The sequence below is a fragment of the Erinaceus europaeus genome, chromosome 23 (assembly GCF_950295315.1).
Source record: "Erinaceus europaeus chromosome 23, mEriEur2.1, whole genome shotgun sequence".
Lineage (NCBI taxonomy): Eukaryota > Metazoa > Chordata > Mammalia > Eulipotyphla > Erinaceidae > Erinaceus > Erinaceus europaeus.
The window spans coordinates 12,990,807-13,011,009 of NC_080184.1; the positions used below are offsets into that span (position 1 = coordinate 12,990,807).

At 57.9% G+C, this 20,203-nt stretch overlaps 3 protein-coding genes across 3 annotated transcripts; 1 reads left to right on the plus strand and 2 right to left on the minus strand.

Annotated features, from left to right (window-relative positions):
- Positions 1-2,410: 2,410 nt before the first annotated feature.
- DAND5 (DAN domain BMP antagonist family member 5) lies at positions 2,411-4,195 on the minus strand. The gene is made up of 2 exons (XM_007532469.1): positions 3,908-4,195; positions 2,411-2,659 (listed from the first exon to the last, which is right to left on the minus strand). The coding sequence occupies exons 1-2, from the start codon at positions 4,193-4,195 to the stop codon at positions 2,411-2,413; spliced, it is 537 nt and encodes a 178-aa protein (XP_007532531.1).
- A 5,801-nt stretch (positions 4,196-9,996) lies between these two features.
- Positions 9,997-13,601, plus strand: GADD45GIP1 (GADD45G interacting protein 1). Its single transcript, XM_060181824.1, has 2 exons — positions 9,997-10,380; positions 12,620-13,601. Exons 1-2 carry the CDS (start codon positions 10,031-10,033, stop codon positions 12,945-12,947), a joined length of 678 nt encoding a protein of 225 aa, XP_060037807.1. The 5' UTR covers positions 9,997-10,030; the 3' UTR covers positions 12,948-13,601.
- RAD23A (RAD23 homolog A, nucleotide excision repair protein) lies at positions 13,044-19,180 on the minus strand. Its single transcript, XM_007532432.3, has 9 exons — positions 19,017-19,180; positions 15,539-15,700; positions 15,239-15,399; positions 15,103-15,158; positions 14,890-15,017; positions 14,713-14,785; positions 14,477-14,607; positions 13,906-14,070; positions 13,044-13,834 (listed from the first exon to the last, which is right to left on the minus strand). Exons 1-9 carry the CDS (start codon positions 19,086-19,088, stop codon positions 13,721-13,723), a joined length of 1,062 nt encoding a protein of 353 aa, XP_007532494.1. The 5' UTR covers positions 19,089-19,180; the 3' UTR covers positions 13,044-13,720.
- Between the last annotated feature and the right edge of the window lie 1,023 nt (positions 19,181-20,203).

Here is a 20,203-nt window from a genome sequence, read left to right on the forward strand (position 1 = left end):
CCACTAAGCTACCTCCCAGACGCTTTTTTTTTTTTTTAAGGTTTGAGGCACAGAGAGAGAGAGAGAGAGAAAGAGCCTACAGGGGAATCGGGCGGTAGCACAGCGGGCTAAGCGCACATGACCCAAAGTGCAAGGACCAGCATAAGAATCCCGGTTTGAGTCCCCAGCTCCCCACCTGCAGGGGAGTCGCTTCCCAGGCGGTGAAGCAGGGCTGCAGGTGTCTGTCTTTCTCTCCCCCTCTCTGTCTTCCCCTCTTCTTTCCATTTCTCTCTGTCCTGTCCAACAATGACGACAGCAATAATAGCCACAATAATAAAAAAAAAAAAACTAGGTCAACAAAAGGGAATAAATAAATATTTAAAAAGAAAGAAAGAAAGAAAGAAAGAAAGACAGAAAGAGCCCACAATCCCAAAGCCCCCTTTCAGTGCAGTGATGGCTGGGCTCGAACCCAGATCACACACAGGGCAAAGCAACACATTGTCTTGGGGAGCTATTCTGTCAGGCCCCCCCAACCCATCTTTAGGACAAAAATTGGACTCACTCACTTACACACACACACACACACACACACACACACACACGACCCCCAGAGCCCCCAGACAGGCTGGCACAGTGGTGGAGCCTGATTCAAGCTGCCACCGACTCCCCTCACATCCGAACCTCAGAGAAGCCCCATTCCTTGGCAGCCTGGCAGCACCCCCGGGGACCGGAACCCCCGGGAAAGGGGCTCTGGGCTGTGCGGAGCCCCCCTGCTCCCCCTCCCGCCAGCCTGCCAGCCTGGTGCCTCTGATACAGATGCCAAGATGTAATTGTGAGTGAGGGTGACGGGGTCACCTTCAGCCCCAGATGCTTGCGCGGTGACAGATGGCGCAGACCTGATTCCCAGGCCCCCCGTGCCAACGCCTCAAACACCTGCACCGCCGCCCCTCCCCCCTGCTCCCCGGGGCTGCCCGGGACTCCCCAACACCAAGGTCCCCAGCTGGCACAGAGGAAACAGGCTTGGGAAGAGGGTATCTCTTCCTCGCCAAAGATGGGGTGCACTCTCCAGGCCAGGCTGAGCTGCCCACTGGGATGGGGCCCGGGAAGCTGGAAGGAGGGGGGTCCCCCACTTCACAGGCGCCACCCCACGTGCAGAACTGAGAGATCAGGGGGGTCTCCGGCTCCCAGGCCCCGTGGGGCCCATATGTTTCCGGGAGGTGTGGGGGGGGGCTGACCTGGGGCCTTCCTGAGACAGGATGGAAGTCGGGGTGGGGGTGAGGGTGAGGGGGTGAGGGTGGGGGCTGAGGGTGGGGGAGTCCCCCAGCTGGCCCCGAGGTCCAGCAGGCAGCTGGAGGCCAGGTGGCCACATGTCCCCACGTTGGTGCAAGCTGAACCCATCTGCCAGGCCTCGGCTTCTAGACGCCCCAAAGCTGGCTTCTGGGTGCCAGCTGGTGGGGAGAGGGGCAGCCAAGGGGGGCCCACCCCCCTGTTGACACCCACTGCCGGGGAAACCCCCCACCTGAGGAAAAGACAGGCATGGCCAGAGCTCAATCACCTTTATGCTTCTCAGGGGGTAGGTGGGGTGTGTCGGGGGCGCTGGGGGGACAGGGCCGGCGGGTGCTGATCTGGGGGGGCGGCAGGGTTGGGGGTGTCCGTGTCTTATCTCAGTGGGATCATCGGGTCTTTCTGGGACTTTTTTCGGGGGGTGCAGAGAATGGGTCACCCCTGAGTTTCATAGTCATGTGGGGCTGACTATTCTTCATGTCTGGAATTCTCGGGGTCCAAGGGTTTCCCCTCCGCCCGCCGTGTCTCTTGATACGAGTGAGATCATCTGTCCTCTCTCTCTCTCTCTCTCTCTCTCTCTCTCTCTTTCTTTCTCTGGGGCTTTCTGTGTGCCCCGTGTCGTGTCTTCTAATCTGAGTGAAGTCATCTGTCCTCTTTCTGAGACTTTCTGGGGGACAGGAGTAGCCTCATGTCTCCCGGTCTGGATGGAGCCGTCTGTCTGTCCTTCCTCTGTGGGCACTTTAGGGGTATAAGGGTAGCTCCCATGTCTCCTGCTCTGGGCGGGGTCTCCACGCTCTCAGGTTTCCTGGGGTCCCCAGGACCATCTGTCTGCCCATGGGGGGATGGGTGTCTTCAACTTTCCCCTTGTAAAAAAAAGGGGGGGTTTCTATCATGGAAGAAAGACCCTGAGCCTCTGAGCAGGCCCTGGGGGGACTCAGTTTCCCTCTCTGCAGAAGGGGGCTGTCCACCCCTGCTCCCAGCAGCAGACGTGGACTCGGGGCCCGAGCAGGAACCCCCCCCCTGGAGGGGCTGTCAAGCTGGGACTGGGGTTGGGGGGGAGCTTCCCTGGAAGTCCCCACACACGGTCTCTCCATCCTGCGTCCGTGGTCCATCTGTCTCCGGGTGTCTGTGTGTCTGTCCGCCCGGCTCAGGCCCTAGGGGTACACCGGCACCCGTCGATCACCAGGGCCGACGTCTCCACCCTCCGCCGCCGCCGGGAGGCCCCAGGACCGCGGCACCAGAGGGCCACGGGGACCCGGTGCTGGCGGACGGGGGTGCAGGCATTGCAGAGGACGGTGGGGCCCGGGTTCGAGCCGGGGACATAGAGTGAAGAGCAGTGACCAAAGCAGACGCGGTTCCGGAGGCGGGTGGATAAGCAGCCGGGCCGGGACAGCACCTGGGGAGACGAGACGGCAAGGTGGGGGCGCTGGGCTCAGGGCCAGGGGCTGGGGTGGGGTGGGGCCACCATGTCCCATCCACCTGGCCTGGAGAGCCCCTAGTTCCAGTCCCAAATCAGCCCTCAGCGGACGAGCTGTGTGTCTCCGAGAAAGTGTCCTGACCTCTCTGGGCCTGGAAAAGCTTCCAAGTTGTTGTTGTTTCTGGGGGGGCCTCAGGACAGAGGGTTTCAAACTGCAGGGGTGACTGTAGGCTTGGGGTTACAGGGCCTGGGGGAAGAGATCCCCATAGCCCAAACCAAGGAGATGGCAGGGTGGTTCTGCACATAGACTCTCCTGCCTGAAACTCTGAGGCCCTGCGTTCAATCCCCAGCACCACCATCAGCCAGAGCTGAGCTGGATCCTCGGCTCATTTTATCTCTATCTCTCTCATTAAAATAAAACGAATAGGGGGTCGGGCGGTGGCGCAGTGGGTTAAGCGCATGTGGCGCAAAGCGCAGGGACCGGCGTTAGGATCCCAGTTCGAGCCCCCGGCTCCCCACCTGCAGGGGAGTCGCTTCCCAGGCGGTGAAGCAGGTCTGCAGGTGTCTGTCTTTCTCTCCCCCCTCTCTGTCTTCCCCTCCTCTCTCCATGTCTCTCTGTCTTATCCAACAACGAATTGCGTCAACAAGGGCAATAATAATAACCACAACGAAGCTACAACAAGGGCAACAAAAAGGAGGAAAAATGGCCTCCAGGAGCGGTGGATTCATGGTGCAGGCACCGAGCCCAGCAATAACCCTGGAGGAGGAAAAAAAATAAATAAATTTAAAAAATAAAATAAAATAAAACGAATAAAAGACTTTTTTTAAAAAAGGAAAATCCTGGGAGTCGGGCTGCAGCGCAGCGGGTTAAGCGCAGGTGGCGCAAAGCACAAGGACCAGCATAAGGATCCGGGTTTGAGCCCCCGGCTCCCCACCTGCAGGGGAGTCGCTTCCCAGGCGGTGAAGCAGGTCTGCAGGTGTCTGTCTTTCTCTCCTCCTCTCTGTCTTCCCCTCCTCTCTCCATGTCTCTCTGTCCTAGCCAACGACGACGACATCAATAACCACAACGATGTTAAACAACAAAGGCAACAAAAGGAAAAATAAATAAATAAATATATTTAAAAAAACTTATAAAAAATTTTTTTTAAAAAGGGAGGAGGGAGGGAAGGAAGAAAGAGGCATCTCCCTGGGGGCCTCCCCCAGTCTGGCCCGGCTGCCTGCTCTCACCTGTGTGAAGGAAACAGCTTTGCAGGATTCCCACGCGGCCACCTGTGGGTCCAGGGGCAGAGACACAGGGACGGCTGAACCCGGGGATCCCCTTGTCCCCAGCCGGCCCCTCTTCTGCCGGTCCAGGAAGGCAGCCCAGCTGACGACCTCTGCCGACAAGCCCCGGGGGTCAGCCCCGGGGGTCTGTGGTGTGGCTGGGGGTTCCCGAGCTGCGAGGAGACCCTCACCCGTGGGCAGCCAGGACCCGCTGAGCAGGCCCAGGACAGGGGCCAGGTGTCCGGCAAACATAGCTGTGTGTGTCCCCGCTGAGTTTGGGGGTCAGGCTCAGAGGAGGGTCCCAGGGCCGTGGGCCCTGCTGTCTGCAGAGTTGGAGAGCTGGATCTGTACCCCCCTGGAGACCCCCCACCCTCTCTCGTTTTATGCCCAGCGGGGAGACCCCTCCCCTTCCCTCTGGACACCGCCACGGCAGCCCCCCTGCCCCAGGGAGGCGAGGATTCAACTGAAGGTTCCCACCCCGCCCCCCAGAAGTCTCACCCTGCAGGGGATGGGGGCGAGGTCTCTGGGGGAGCGGGAGGGGGCAGGAAGGCAGCTCGGAGCTGGGTGCAGGCCTGCACTCCTCTGGTGTTCAGAGAAGCCTGGCAAGTCCAAAGCCTTGGAGCCTCCAAATGCTACTTGTCACCACCTCTCTGGGCCGCTAGTTTCTTGGGGGTATTGGCTTGTGGGGAAGAGGGGAGCCCACAGTCGCAGCCCAGAAGGGGGTTTCTGCCTGCCCCCACCCACCCCCCAATTCATCTAAGCCAAGCTTTAACCTTGAAGCAAGAGACTGGAGCAGCCCAGAGGCTGGTGTAGGGGATAAAGCATTCCACTCCACTTCGCGGGGTCCTGGGTTCAATCCCCTGCATTGCAGATGCCCAAGGGAGGTTTGCTTTCTTTCTCATGGATAAGTAAATAAATATCATCTTTTTTAAAAAAAAATATTTATTTATTTATTCCCTTTTGTTGCCCTTATTGTTTTATTGTTGTAGTTATTATTGTTGTTTCTATTGGTGTCGCCGTTGTTCGATAGGACAAAAAGAAAGGGAGAGAGGAGGGGAAGACAGACAGGGGGAGAGAAAGACAGACACCTGCAGACCTGCTTCACCGCCTGGGAAGTGACTCCCCTGCAGGTGGGGAGCCGGGGGCTCGAACCAGGATCCTTACGCCGGTCCCTGCGCTTTGTGCCACGTGCGCTTAACCCGCTGCGCTACCGCCCGACTCCCAAATATTATCTTTTATTTATTTATTTATTTTAAATAAAAACCTGAGGCTGGGGAGAGTCAGCAGGATGGTTCTACAAACAGACTCTCCTGTCTGAGGCTCTGAGGCCCCAGGTTCAATCCCCAGCACCACCAGCAGCCGGAGGAGAGCAGAGCTCTGGGGAAAAAAAATATGAAATTTGTACTGGGCAGGGCAGTGGAGCACCCAGTGTGGCGCACATGTTGCAGTGCACAAGGACCCGGGTTCAAGGCCCCCGGCCCCACCTGCGGGGGGGAAAGCTTTGCGAGTGGTGAAGCAGGGTTGCCGGTGTCTGTCTGTCTCTCTCCCTCTCTATCTCCCCCCCTCTCTATTTCTCTGTCTTTATCCAATAAATAAATTAAGCCAGCAGGAGGCTCTCCTCTTGTTTCACGTTTTACGTATTCTGTTATTGGGTAGAGACAGAAATTAAGAAAGAAAGGGGAAACACAGACACACAACAGGGGAAACCTGCAACCCTGTTCCTCCACTCGTGAAGCTTCTCCCCTGCAGGTGGGGACCGGGGGCTTGAACCCGGGTCCTTGTGCCTGGTGATGTTCACAACCAGGGGGGGTGTCACTGCTTGGCTCCTCAACTTCACCCTCTGCTATGAGATTAAAAGAAAAAAAAAATAGGTGACAGGCGGTGGCGCACTTGGTTGAGCACATGTTACAATGTGCAAGGACCCGGGTTCCAGCTCCCAGTCCCCACCTGCAGGGAAAAAGCTTTGCAAGTGGTGAAGCAGGGCTGCGGGTGTCTCTGTGTCTCGCTGCCTCCCCTTTCCCTCGCGGTTTCTGACTGTCTCTAACCAACAAGTAAGTGATCATAAAAAATGTATATTGGGAGTCGGGCAGTGGCGCAGCGGGTTAAGCACAGGTGGCGCAAAGCGCAAGGACCGGCGTGAGGATCCCGGTTCGAGCCCCCGGCTCCCCACCTGCAGGGGAGTCGCTTCCCAGGTGGTGAAGCAGGTCTGCAGGTGTCTGTCTGTCTCTCCCCCCCTCTGTCTTCCCCTCCTCTCTCCATGTCTCTCTGTCCTAGCCAACAACGACGACATCATCAACAACAACAACAACAACAATAACTACAACAATTAAAAAAACAAGGGCAACAAAAGGGAAAATAAATAAATATAAATAAAATTTTAAAAATATATTTAAAAAAGAAAAAGGGAAATAAAGGTACCAAGCCTCAACCATAACCCTGGTGGCAATAAAAACATTAATAACGGGTGGGGGTAGATAGCATAATGGTTATGCAAACAGACTTTCATGCCTGAAGGCTCCAAAGTCCCATGTTCAATCCCCCACACCACCATAAAAGAAAAGAAAAGAAAAATATATATATATAAAACTAAAAATAATAATTAGCAATAATATAGAATAAGGGGACGGTCAGATGCCTTAGAAGACTTAGGCCGGGCTTCTACCCTTGGGGTGGTCAGGGCGGGCTTCCCAGAGGAGGTGACATTTTTTTGCAGTGGGGGTACGGGCCTCCTGGGGTGGTGCTGGCAGCACAGACAGTGCTGGGAAGCCCCGGCACCTGCCAGCCCACCCATCTCGCACCCAGGTGAGGAGCTGCGGGGGAGCCCCAACCCGTGGCCGTGAGAAAGTCCAGCGCGGCCGCTTCCCGCGCTCCCCCCCTCCCAACAACCTCCCAATGCTGCAGGGGTGATGGGGCGCGCCCTCTGGCGGCGGCGTGCGGGACTGCAGCCCGGCTACATGGAGGGGGCGCTGCTCCCCATCACAGGGAAGGGCCACCAGAGGGCGCCGGTGAGCACTGGGTCTCCTCCGCCTTCAAGAACCGTCCCCAAGGGAAGCGCAGATGGAGCAAAACTTAAGGATCCCGGTTCGAGCCCCCGGCTCCCCACCTGCAGGGGAGTCGCTTCCCAGGCGGTGAAGCAGGTCTGCAGGTGTCTGTCTTTCTCTCCCCCTCTCTGTCTTCCCCTCCTCTCTCCATGTCTCTCTGTCCTAGCCAACAACGACATCAACAACAATAAAACAAGGACAACAAAAGGAATAAATGAATATTTAAAAAATACATTAAAAAATATGGGAAAAAAAGACAGCAACAATTACTAGCACAGACATGCCAATAGCAAACAATAAAGAAACAAGGGCAAAAGTCCATCAGTTCCTCCACCTTCCCCCCAAAAAATCCACCTCCAGTCCAACCCCCCCAGCAGCCACACTATTTTTTTTTTTAATTATTAATTAGAAAAGAGGAGGAAAAAAAAAAAACAGACATCATCTGGCCCATGTACAGCCGGGGATCAAACTCAGGACCTCGTGCTTAAGAGTCCAGTGCCTTTTTTTTTTTATTTATTTTTCTTATTTATTTATTCCCTTTTGTTGCCCTTGTTGTTTTATTGTTGTCGTTATTATTGCTGTTGTCGTTGTTGGATAGGACAGAGAGACATGGAGAGAGGAGGGGAAGACAGAGAGGGGGAGAGAAAGACAGACACCTGCAGACCTGCCTCACCGCCTGGGAAGCGACTCCCCTGCAGGTGGGGAGCCGGGGGCTCGAACCAGGATCCTTATGCCGGTCCTTGCGCTTTGTGCCACCTGCGGTTAACCCGCTGCGCTACCGCCCGACTCCTGAGTCCAGTGCTTTTTTTTAAAAAATGTATTTATTGGATAGAGACAGCCAGAAATCAAGAGGAAGGGGGGGGTGATAGAGAGGGAGACAGAGAGATACCTGCAGCCTTGCTTCACCACTTGTAAAGTTTTCCCCCTGCAGGTGGGGACCGGGGGGCTCCAACCCGGGTCCTGGCGCCTTGTAACACGTGCGCTCAGCCAGGTGTGCCACCACCAGGCCCCCAAGAGTCCAGTTCTTTATCCACTGTGCCACCTCCCAGACCACACAAAACACAGACGGTTTTGAAAACCCGCACACAGGCCGGCAGTACAGCTCTGTCTCTCTCCCTCTCTCTCTCTCTCCTCCCTTCCCTCTCAATTTCTGGCTGTCTCTATCCAATAAATAAAGATAATAATAATTTAAAAAATTCAACAACAAAGACTGGTTCTACCTCCACCTGGTGTTTTTTTTTTTTTTTTTTTGCTTCTGCTTCTTCCTCTCTCTCCCTCCCTCTCTCTCTGTCTCCCTCTCTCTCTGTCTCCCTCCCTCTCTCTCTCTCTGTCTCCCTCCCTCTCTCTCTTTTCTCTCTCTCTCCCTCTCTTTCTTACTGCTTGAAAAGGCTAGTTACCTGAAAAGGCCTCTCCAGAGGAGAGAAGCCCTGGCAAAGAGAGAGAGAGAGAGAAAGAAAGGATATAAATAAGCCGACAAAGCAGATCTAAGTAGCACTTCTGAATAGATACAAATATAGTAAAATGCTGATGGCAGCCAAGAGGGTTATAATTGGCCAATTAAAACATTCAGGAAACAAAATCAGTTTCTTTTCTATCGGCAATCTCTTGTTTCTCTCACTTGCTTTATCAGATTGATTGATTGATTGATTGATTATGATTCCTGCCAGGATCTTGGGCTCCACGGTTGCTGGTGCACTTATTATTAATCATGATTATTGTTATTTCTTTCCTCCATATTGTGAAACTGGGTTCAGGATGTGATGTGACGTCAACTGTCAGATTTTCTGGCCTTTGGGGTCTTGAGTTGGATCCCTGGCATCCTACGTGCCAGGGTGATGACCTGGGCGAGTCTGTCCGCGCCTCTGTCTCCCTCCTTGCTCTGTCATTAACAGATGAATAATGGGGCCAGGGAGTGGATCACACACATTACAATGCACAAGGCCTGGGGTTCGAGTCCCCAGTCCCCATCTACGGACTCCGGATTATTCATTTAAAAAAAAAAGGGGGGGTCAGGTGGTGCACCTGGCTAAGCACACATCACAGTGCGCAAGGACCTGGGTTCAAGCCCCGGCTCCCCAACTGCAAGGAGGACGCTTCACGAGTGATGAAGCTGGGCTGCAGGTGTCTCTCTGTCTCCCCCTTCCCTCTTGATTCCTGTCTCTATCCACTAAATAAAGATCATAGAAGAAATTAAAAGTGCTCAACAATTTGTTTGGCTTCGTATGTTAACTCTCTTTTCAGTCGCCAGGTTCCAGGTGTCATCAGAATGCCGGCCAGGCTTCCCTGGATTGAAGACACCACCAATGTGGCCTGGAGCTCTGCTTCCCCAGAGACCCACCCTACTAGGGAAAGAGAGAGGCAGACTGGGAGTATGGACCGACCAGTCAACGCCCATGGTCAGCGGGGAAGCAATTACAGAAGCCAGACCTTCCACCTTCTGCATCCCACAACGACCCTGGGTCCATGCTCCCAGAGGGATAGAGAATGGGAAAGCTATCAGGGGAGGGGGTGGGATATGAAGATTGGGCGGTGGGAATTGTGTGGAGTTGTACCCCTCCTACCCTATGGTTTTGTTAATTAATCCTTTCTTAAAAAAAATAATAACTATAAAAAAAAGAAAAAATTAAAAGTAAGCAAATAAATATCTTCACTACATATAATTCTATATATATATATATATGTGACACTTAAATGAATAGGATAGAAATACAAGGTCAGCTAGCTAGAATAGAAGGGCCAGGCGGCGGCACACCTGGTTGAGCGTACACAGGACAACTGCTCAAGGACACGGGTTCGAGCCCCCGGTCGGTCCCCACGTGCAGGGGAGGGAGCTTTGCGAGTGGTGGTGCAGCAAGGCTGCAGGTGTCTGTCTGTCTCCCTCTCAACTTCTCTGTCTCTAGGGAATTAAGGAATTAATTATTTCAATAAGTTAAAAAGCCTGGGCGAGGACCCCAAGCAGGCAGCGCCGCGGACAGCCCCGCCCGGGGCCCTGCGCACAGGCAACGCCGCGGACACCCCTGGCGGCGCGCGAGGACCCCGCGGCAAGATGGCGGCGCCCATGCGGCCGGCGCTTCGCCTGCTCGGGCTGGCGGTGCCCCTGGGCCCGGGCCGCCGGGGTTACCGGGCTGGGCCGCCCCCGCGCCGCTCGACGGAGCCCTGGTGGCCGGACCCCGCCGACCCGATGACCCCGCACTGGCAGCGGGGGCCGCGCTACGCCGCCAAGCAGTTCGGGCGGTTCGGCGCCGCCTCCGGGGTGGCCCCCGGCTCGCTGTGGCCGACGGCGGAGCAGCTGCGGGAGCTGGAGGCCGAGGAGCGCGAGTGGTGCCCCAGCCTGGCCGCCATGCAGGAGGCGCTGCGCGCGCGGCATCTGCAGAGGGAGCAGCGGCGGCTGGCCCGGTGCGTGACCCCTGAACTCTGACCCCGCCCTAGGCCCCGCCCCCTGCCGGGGTGGGGGGGCGGCTCGCTGGGGGGGGGGCTGTGTGCTCCCCACTGCGGACAGGGAGAGAGAGAAAAAGGAGAGAAAAGGGAGGAGGGACGGGGAGCGAGACAGAAAGAGGAGAAAGAATGGAGGGAGAGAGAAACGCAGAAAGTGAAACCGACTTATTTATTTTTTTATATTTATTTTCCCTTTCGTTGCCCTTGTTTTTTATTATTGTTGTTGTTGATATCGTTGTTGTTGGCCAGGACAGAGAGACATGGAGAGAGGAGGGGAAGACAGAGAGGGGGAGAGAAAGACAGACACCTGCAGACCTGCTTCACCGCCCGGGAAGCGACTCCCCTGCAGGTGGGGAGCCGGGGGCTCGAACCGGGATCCTTAACGCCGGTCCCTGCGCTTGGCGCCACGTGCTAAGGCTTAACCCGCTGCGCTACCGCCCGACTCCCAATTTAATTTAATTTTTTTATGCATTTCAGACGAGACAAGTTTCACCAGAGTAATTTAGGGGCTCCAGAGTCTCAAGTTCAATCCCCAGTATCACCAGCAGCCAGAGCTGAGCAGGGCTCTGATAAAAATAAATGGATTTCTGGGGGCCAGGTGGTGGCGCACCAGGATAAACACACAGAGTACTAAGCACAAGGACCGGCATAAGGATCCCGGTTCGAGCCCCCGGCTCCCCACCTGCAGGGGAGTCGCTTCCCAGGCGGTGAAGCAGGTCTGCAGGTGTCTGTCTTTCTCTCCCCCTCTCTGTCGTCCCCTCCTCTCTCCATTTCTCTCTGTCCTAGCAAAAAAAAAAAAAAAAAGTCCACCAAGAGCAGTGGATTCCTAGTGCCAGCATCTAGCCCCAGCGATAACCCCGGAGGCAAAATAAATCAATAAAACATTTCATTTATCTGTTAATGGGAAAGATGAAGGCGAGAGAGAAAGAAGCAGACATCACTCTGGTTACATATCTTGCCTGGGACTGAACTCAGGTCCTGATGCTTGAAAGTCCGATACCTCACTCACCCCCCACCCCTCTCCAGCCACAAAACACATCTTTTTTTTTTAAAAAAAAAAAGTGTGACCGAGATTGGACGGAGGGTTTGCTTGCAAAGGGTCTCGGGTTCAATCCCCAGCAAGCACCCAATAATGAGCCGAGTGGCGCTCAGGTAAGTAGGAATACTGGCAGTGAAGACAGACGTGTGGTGCTGGGTTCGCCCCCTGCCACTACCTGTGCCAGAGTGATCTTCCCCCCTTTTCCCTTCTTCTGTATTTAGTTTCCCAGAGCCCTGCTCAGCTCTGGCTGACGGTGGTGCTGGGGATTGAACCTGGGGCTCTGGAGTCTCTTTGCAGAACTCTCATGTGTCTCCCCCACCCAGTTCATGTTCCTTTGGTTTTTTGGATTGCGAGCCTGCTAGAGCTTGAGATTTTGCATGCTGGGTTTTTTTGTTTTGTTTTGTTTTTTGGTAAGGCTTTGTTTATCCATGAGCAAGATAGGAGAGACAGAACGAGACATGTCTCTGGTCCGCGTGCTGCTGGGGATTGAACTCTCGACCTCATGCTTGAGTCCAGACCTTTATCCACTGCGCCACCTCCCGGACCACTGCATTTCCTGATAAACTAAATCCTTAAAACGTAATTGGGGAGGGAGGGGGTCGCGATAGCGAATCTGGTTAAGGACAGTGCGGAGCACAACAATCCGGGTTCGAGCCCCCCCCCCCACCTGCAGGGGTGTCACTTCACAAGCGGTGAAGCAGGTCTGCAGGTCCATGTCCCCCTCCTCCCTCAATTTCTGTCCTATCGAGTAACAAATGGACAAGATGGTGGTGGCGGTCAGGGAGTGGGGGACACCTGGCTGAGCGCACACGTCCCAGTGCACGAGGACTCGGGGTTCAAGCCCCCTCCCCCCCGTCCCCACCTGCAGGGGGAAAGCGCGAGAGTGGGAAGCAGGGCTGCAGGTGTGTCTCTCCCCTCTAGATTTCTGGCTGTCTCTGTCCAGTAAAAGGGTGGGGGGGGCTGAGAGAGCCTCCGGGAGCAGAGGGTCCGGGGTGCAGGCACCGAGCTCCAGTGATAACCCTGGAGGCAAAATAATAATAATGAGGAGGAGGGCGGGGGAGACGCCAGCTGGCTCTGCAGACACTCGCCCCAGGTTTCAGTGACTTGCGGGGGTCCCCGGGGTGCGGTCCGCTGACCCCCGCCCCCCCCCCCCGCCCGCAGGGAGCGGCTGATCGCCGAGCGCCTGGCCCAGATGCCGCAGCTGGTCGCCCAGTGGCGGCGGCGGCAGCAGGAGCAGCGGGAGGCGGCCGAGGCGCAGCGGGCGCGGCGGGCGCGGCTGGCGGCGGAGGCGCAGGAGCGGCTGGGCTACGACGTGGACCCGCGCAGCGCCCGCTTCCAGGAGCTGCTGCAGGAGCTCGACCGGCAGCAGCGCCGCCAACTCAAGGAGCAGAAGCGGCAACTCAAGAGGGAGGCCCGCGCCGCCGCCGCCGGGCCCCCCCAGGGCCCCCCGGAGCCCCCCGCATCTGGGCCCCCGGAGCCCCGATCGTAGAGCAGACGGCGGGCGGGGCCGGGCCGCGGTGATTAGCCGACGACGGGGAGCCCCCCCCCCATATTCCAGGGAGCCCAGCAGACGGACCAGTGGAAACCGGCTTTTAAAAACTTTATTCGCTTCCAAACCTTCAGTTGTTTTCTTTTTGGGGGGAGAGGGTGGGGAGGGGGCGCTCCGGGTGTGTTTGGGCTGAAGGGTTGGGGTGTCACCCCCATTTCTCCCCCGTTGTTGGGGGGACTCCGCTCAGGTTCCCTGTCCCTTCGCCCAGCAAATGGAGAACCGGGCGGGGGGCGGGGGCCAGGTCTGGCTGCTCCTGTGAGCGCTCAAGTGGGGGCGCTGCCCAACCCCCCTACCCTGGGGGGCTTCTGGGGCTCTGGGGGAGCCAGCCCGCCTTTCGCCTTTCGCCTTCCCATCTGGCTGCCTGGCTGCCGCGGGAGCTGGGACAGAGGCCAAGGGGGGCCATCTGTCGCCGGCAGGGCTGGCAGCTCGCGGTGCGGGGAGGGGGCCACAGATGTCTGGCCCGGGTCTTCTCAGGCCAACGAGGAAGGGGGGGTCCTCGGGCGGCTGGGAAGTTGGGGGGCTGGCGGCTTTTTTTTAAGGTTTTTGATTTTTTTTTTCTTCTCCGCTTCTTAAATAAACATGAATATATATATACTTTTTTTTTTCTTTTATAAAACTTTTGCAGCGTTCGTTGGGGGCTGGGGTGGGGTGGAGGAAGGGGGCCAGGGCTGGTGGGGGGCGGCCTGGGGGGGCCCCGCCCCACCCCCCCAGCATCACTCGTCGTCCAAGTTCTGACTCAGGAGGAAATTGGCGGCCAGATTCTCGTTCTTCTCGCAGGCGAAGTAGGCCTGGATCACCAGGCTCTCGGGGAAGCCCAGCGCCTTCAGCTGCCGGAGAGATGGAGGCGGGTGAGGGGCCGGGAGGGAGCACCCGTGCCCTGGGGGGGGGGGAAGCTCACCCGCTCGATGGCCTCCTTCTCCTGCGGGGTGACCTGGATGTAGTTCATGTGGGAAGCCTCCTCCCCGATGGCGCCCGCCTCACCCTCAGCGTCCGACACGTCCCCCAGCTCCACCGGAGCCTCGTTGAGCATCTGGATGAACTGCTCCTGGTGGCGGCTGATTTGCTGCGGGGAGGAGGGGGTGTCAGCCCCCCCAGCCCCCACTGGAAGCCCAGGCTCACCCGCCCCAAGAGAGCGAAGCCCATCAGCCCATGGGACCTGGGGAGGGTGGTGCCGGCCAGCCTCTGACTTCTCTGCTGCCTTTTCTTTTTGACACGGACACCCGAGTGAAAGCCCAAAGGCTCTGGGTGGGGCGGGGCGGCGCAGGGCGGCGCGGGGCGGGGGAGGTTGACACACTGTCCAAACTAGCACAGACACGGGGACTGGGACACGCAGGGACTTCGGGGGTGGCCGTGGATGGGGATGCTCCGGCTGGCTCTGGCCTTGGGGGGGGGGGGGGAGACTACAGCTCCATCTGCCCCGGGGGGACTGCAGAAGAGGGCAGATCTTGGGGTTCCCGGGCCGCGGGCACCTGGAGCAGCTGCGGGTTCTCCTGGCCCAGCTGCTGGAGCAATGCGGGCAGCAGTGCGGGGTTCTGGCGGATCACTTGGCGCATATTCTGGAACTGAGGCTGGTCCCTCAGGAACTCCAGGGGGTTCTCTCCTGCAGGGGGAGGGGGTGCTCCGTCACCCCAAAAGCAGGGAGGGAGAGGGGGAGGCAGCCGCCGACCCACCTAGGGGGAAGGGGATCCCCCCCCCCTTCCCTCACCTGCTTCCGTGGCCGACTGCTCAGCCAATTGCCTCTCTTGCCCCTGCTCAGGCTCAGGGCTTCCCGGGATTCCCTGCGGGGAGGGGGGAGGGGTTGGTGGGCCGTGGCTCCCCGGCCCACTCCCCACCCTCATCCCAGCAACCCAGGAGGGCTTCCCGGCGGTGGTAGTGGCCTCACCGTGAGCAGGTACTCCACCGCGCGGTGTGGGTTGTTGTAGCTGGCGCGCAGGGCGGCCACCACCCGCTCACGCTCGTACCCCATGGACATGATCTCCGTCAACATGGTCTCGTACTCCGATCCCGTCACTGTGGGGAGAGGGGGCGGGGGTCACGGGGGCAGCCCCCCACCCCCCACCCCCCGCACAGCCCAGGGGGCTTCCCCCAGACCCACCTAGCGTGGAGGCCGCGTCCTCCTCCCTCCCGCTGCTCCCTGAAGAGGTAACGGAGCTGAAAATTCGAGAGAATGCTGGGACCCGGGCTCCGGGTGGTCCCCCACCCCACGCCCACCCCTCCCGGCCCGCCCTTACCCCGTCACGGACTCCGGGGAGGTGGCGGGACCCGACTCCTCGGCCGGGCTGTGGTCCTCGCCCTCGCAGGTGGCAGGTGGGGACTGGGACGTGGCAGGGACTTCGGGGGTGGCTGTGGGGGGGGCCTCGGGGGGGACGGGGGTGCTCGGGCTGGCTTTGGCCTGGGGGGAGGGGGGATGGGAGAGAGAGAGAGAGATAACCACATGATCCGCCCTGCAGCAGAAGGCGCCCCACCCTGGCCCAGGGGGTCTAATCTCGCCCGGCACTGGGGCTGGGTGCCAGTCTCCCCCCGCAGGCCACCTTGGTCACCATGACGACCACGAAGTTCTTCTCGTCGATGTGGTAGTCGCGGATGGGCACATCGTCGCTCAGGATCTTGCCCGCGTAGATAAGCTTCTGCCCGGCCACAGGGAAGGCCTCGCGCCCCTTCTCAGCTTCTATCTTCTCCTTCAGAACCTTCACCTGTGTGTGTGTGGGGGGGGGGGGTCCAGGCATCAGCAAGGGGTCCCCCTGCCCCCTGCAAGGGCACAGGGCCCGGGATACGGTTCCCCATGTGGGGCCTCCAGCCCATGGTGCCCACCTCATCTTCCCGCTTGGTTAGTGATCTCTTTTTTTTTTGGGGGGGGGGGCTGTGTCTCACCCGTGCCTTGAGCCCCCTCCCCAAACATACGTCTCTTGCAGAAGGGACAGACTCCATGCGGCAGGAGGCCCTGGGTTCGATCCCCCCCTACACCCCCTGCGCTGTGTGCGTCTCCCAGTCTGTGGTTACATAAACCTACTTTTCCTCTTTCTTTCTTTCTTCCTTTCTTCCTTTTTAAGATTTGGTGGGTGGTTCTACAAAGAAATTCCTTGTGGCTGAGCTTGGGGGCCGGGTGGTGACACACTGGTGCTTAGAGCAAGGGATCTGGGTTCAAGCCCCTACTCTGCCCACTTGCAGCAGCCCAGCCCAGGCAGGTCTGAAGGCACAAGCCCTCTCTCTCTCTCTCTCTCTCTCTCTCTCTCTCCTCTCCCTCTCCCTCTCCCTCTCCCTCTCCCTCCCTCCATCCAGGATTATCACTAGGGCTCCATGTTGGCACTACGAATCTACTGCTCCTGGAGGCCTATTTATTTTTTTTTGGGGGGGCAAAGAAATGGAGAGAGAAGGAGGGGAAGACAGAAGGGGGGAGAGAAAGACAGACACCCGCAGACCTGCTTCACCGCTTGTGAAGTGACCCCTCCTGCAGGTGGGGAGCCGGGGCTCGAACTGGGATCCTCACGCCGGTCCTTGTGCTTTGCGCTTAGCGCTTAAACTGCTGTGCTACCGCCCGACTCCCTCTCCTAGTTTTTCACCCTCTATGGGGTCGGGGTTGAGGAGGGGACTTGGTGGGGAGGGTGTTCAAGGGCTGGGTGGAATCTTGGCGGCGAGGACACCCCGGTGACCACCTTGGCAGAGTAACAGCTAAATAAGCTGCCAGGTGCCCGGCCAGCCTGAAGCCACGGTGGTGTCGGTCTGAGAGCACTGGTCTGTGGGGTCCTGAGCTTGACCCACTGCCACTGCCGCCGTGAGGGCCGGAGGGAGGCTCTGGTTCTCTCCTTAGTCTGCTGCTGATAATAGTAATAATAGTAGTAAATTCAAAGGGGGCTGAGTGACGGTGCACCTGGCTGAATGCACGCTACATACAATGTGCAAGAACCAGGGTTCGAGCCCCTGGTCCCCACCTGCAGGGGGAAAGCTTTGCAAGTGGTGAAGCGGGGCTGCAGGTGTCAGGTCTCTCTTTCTCTCTCTCCCCCGCTCCTCTCAATTTCTGGCCGTTTCTATCAATAATAAAGATAAAAGTTTTTTAAAGGGGGGAGTGGGCAGGGGAGGAGACAGCATAATGGTTATGTGAACAGACTCTCATACCTGAGATTCTAAAAGTTCCCAGGTTCAGTCCCCTGCACCACCGTCAGCCAGAGCTGAGCAGGGTCTGATAAAATCAACAGCTAATATTAAAGAAGATTGACTTATTTATCAGAGAGAAGCAGAGCCTCCCTCTGGCACATGCGATGGTAGGGACTGAACTCAAGACCCCATACTTGGGGCCAGGCGGTGTCGCACCTGCTTAAGTGCACACGCTACAGTGTGCCAAGGACCCGGGTTCAAGTCCCTGGTCCCCACCTGGAGGGGAAAGCTTCACGAGTGCTGAGGCAGGGCTGCGGGTGTCTGTCTCTCCCTTCCCTCTCAATTTCTGTCTCTATCCAATAAAAATAACCACAATAAATGATAGCAATTATAATAAATGACCCCATACTCGAAAGCCTCTTTCACGAGTCAGGCGAGAAGGTCTTGGTGAGGGTAGAAAGCATAATGGTTATGCCAAGAGACTCTCCTGCCCGAGGCTCCGGGTTCCATCCCTGGGCGCTGCAGGTAGCCAAGGGACAGTCTCCTTTCCTTTCTCTGGCCTCAAACTGTCTCCCCGTGAAAGAATCAAGCAGATATTTAAGGAAACCAAACATGTCAAGCACGCCATAGTTTCACTTTTCCTTGCTGAGCTCTGGCTGATTGGCGGTGGCGCTGGGGATTGAACCCGGGACCTCAGAGCCTCCGGCAGAAGAGTCTCTGTGCAGAAGCCCTGGTCTGTCTACCCAGGCTTCTAAAAGGACAGTTTCATAAAGGGACGACAGAGAGGAAAAAGAGAGACCGCGGTCCCGGAGGTGGCGCGGCGGATACAGCACTGGACTCTCAAGTCCCAGTCCCGAGTCCCGAGTCCCATCCCCGGGGGCACATGGGCCAGAGGGATGGCTGGTGCTTTCTCTCTTCCTACCTTTCTCACGGAGAACTCTAATCTTAAAAACAAATAAATCAAGGGGGCCGGGCGGTAGCGCAGCGGGCTGAGCGCAGGTGGCGCAAAGCACAAGGACCGGCCTAAGGATCCCGGTTCGAGCCCCCGGCTCCCCACCTGCAGGGGAGTCGCTTCCCAGGCGGTGAAGCAGGTCTGCGGGTGTCTGTCTGTCTCTCCTCCTCTCTGTCTTCCCCTCCTCTCTCCATTTCTGTCTGTCCTAGCCAACAACGACAACAACAATAATAATAACGACAACAACAAAACAACAAGGGCAACAAAAGGGAATAAATAAATTAAATAAATATATAAAAAAATTAAAAGATAATAAGTTGAGTAAATTAAGTCACTAGAGCCACCACCCCAAAAAAGAGATTTAGAAGCGGCTGGCGGCGGCGCTGGGATGGGAGCTCAGAGCCTCAGGCAGGAGAGTCTCTGCAGAACCGTCCATCCTGCTGTCTTGCAAATCGCCTTCGTCTATTTTCCCCCCTTGTTGACGTCTAGGAACTCTTTACATCTGCAGGACACTCTCTGAATCACTCTGGTCACTACTGGTCACCCACCGTCCCGCTCCGCTCTGGCCGCTGGCGGCGCTGGGGACGGAACCCGCGGCCTCAGAGCCTCAGGCGGGCGGGTCTTCGCGCCGGGTCGCCAAACGGCTGCGACAAAGAGGAGCCGACAGCCGCCGACCGGGCGGCAGGGGGAGCCCCGGGCAATGGTCGCCGCGGCCCGCGGCCCCGAGCCCCGGCCGGAGGGCGCTGACACCCGGGCGGGGGCCTGGCGGGCGGCCCGGGGGTGGGGCCGCGGCCTGCGATCGGCCCTGCAGCGCCGGCCGGGGGATCGGGGCGGCCCCGGGTCGCTCGGCCGGGCGACGGGGGCCGCCGGGGCCGCCCGCCCCTCCCCGCCCCCACCCCGGCACCCCGGCACCCGTCGCGGCCGGCCTCCCCCTGCAGCCCCCGCGGCCCCGGCCCGGCTCGCACCGTCTCGTCCGGCTCCATGCGGATCTTGAAGGTCTGCTGCTGCAGAGTCTTGAGCGTGATGGTGACGGCCATGGCGGGGAGCCGAGCGACGCGGCGGCCCCGGGATCCTCACACAACATGCAACTCACGCCGCCGCCATCTTAGCGCCCAGCCGCGCCGCGCGCGCCGACCACTTCCGGAGCAGGCGGGCGGGCCCGCGACGAACGCTTCCGGGGCGGACAGGGCGCGCGCGCGAGCCCTAGAGCCACGGCACGTCCCTGGCGCGCGCGGCTTTCGTGGGCATGCGCACGAGGGGCCCTCGCCACCGCCCCCGACCCCCTCCCAGCCCCGTGTCGAGTCTGGGCATGCGCAAACGACCCCAGGGCGAGGCCGCCCGCGGGAGGGGGCGGGGCCTCCAGCTCGCCCTGCCTGGCGACGTCACGACCGTTGGTGATGACGTCACGCCACAAAATGGCTCCAGGGAAGCCCCACGTTCATCGCCAGACTTTAAAGTGTCCCTGTTCCTCCTCGCTCTTGTCTGTTCACGTGATTAATAAGTGGCTTGATTTGCCCCCAAATAGGAGATTCTTGCATTCCAGCCAGCCTGCTTGTCAAATAAAATGGAAGTGACTTTTGGCTGCAAGTTGTCTTTGGAAGGTTCCCCCCAAAGCTTAAAAAAAATAACTGATTTGGGGGTAGGTGGCGTGATGGTTCTGCAGAGTTGAGCCGAGCTCTGGGGGGAAAAAAAATTTAAAATTCCGGCTGCACGTGCCAACTATTGTATTTACTGTTGAATGTAAAACATTCATTCCCCAATAAAGAAATTAAAAAAAAAAAAATTTAAATTCCGGCTGATAGTGGTGCTGGGGATGGGACCTGAAACTTCAGAGCGTCAGGCAGGAAAATCTTTCTGCAGACTCACGATGCTACGTTCCTACCCAAAAGTTCTCAATAAAAAAAGAGGCCGGCAGGCGGGAAAGTTTCGGAGGCTGTACTGCAGGTGTCTGTCTCTGCTCTACCCATCAAGTCAAAAAGTATTTTAAAAGTAATTTTAGGGGCCGGGCTGTGGCGTCCCCGGTCGAGTGCTCCTTATCATCGCCAAGGACCTGGGTTCAAGCCCCTGGTCCTCACCTGCTGGAGGAAGAGCTTCACTGAGTGGTGAAGCAGGACTGCAGATGACTTGTCTGTTTCCCTCCCCCCCCAATAAT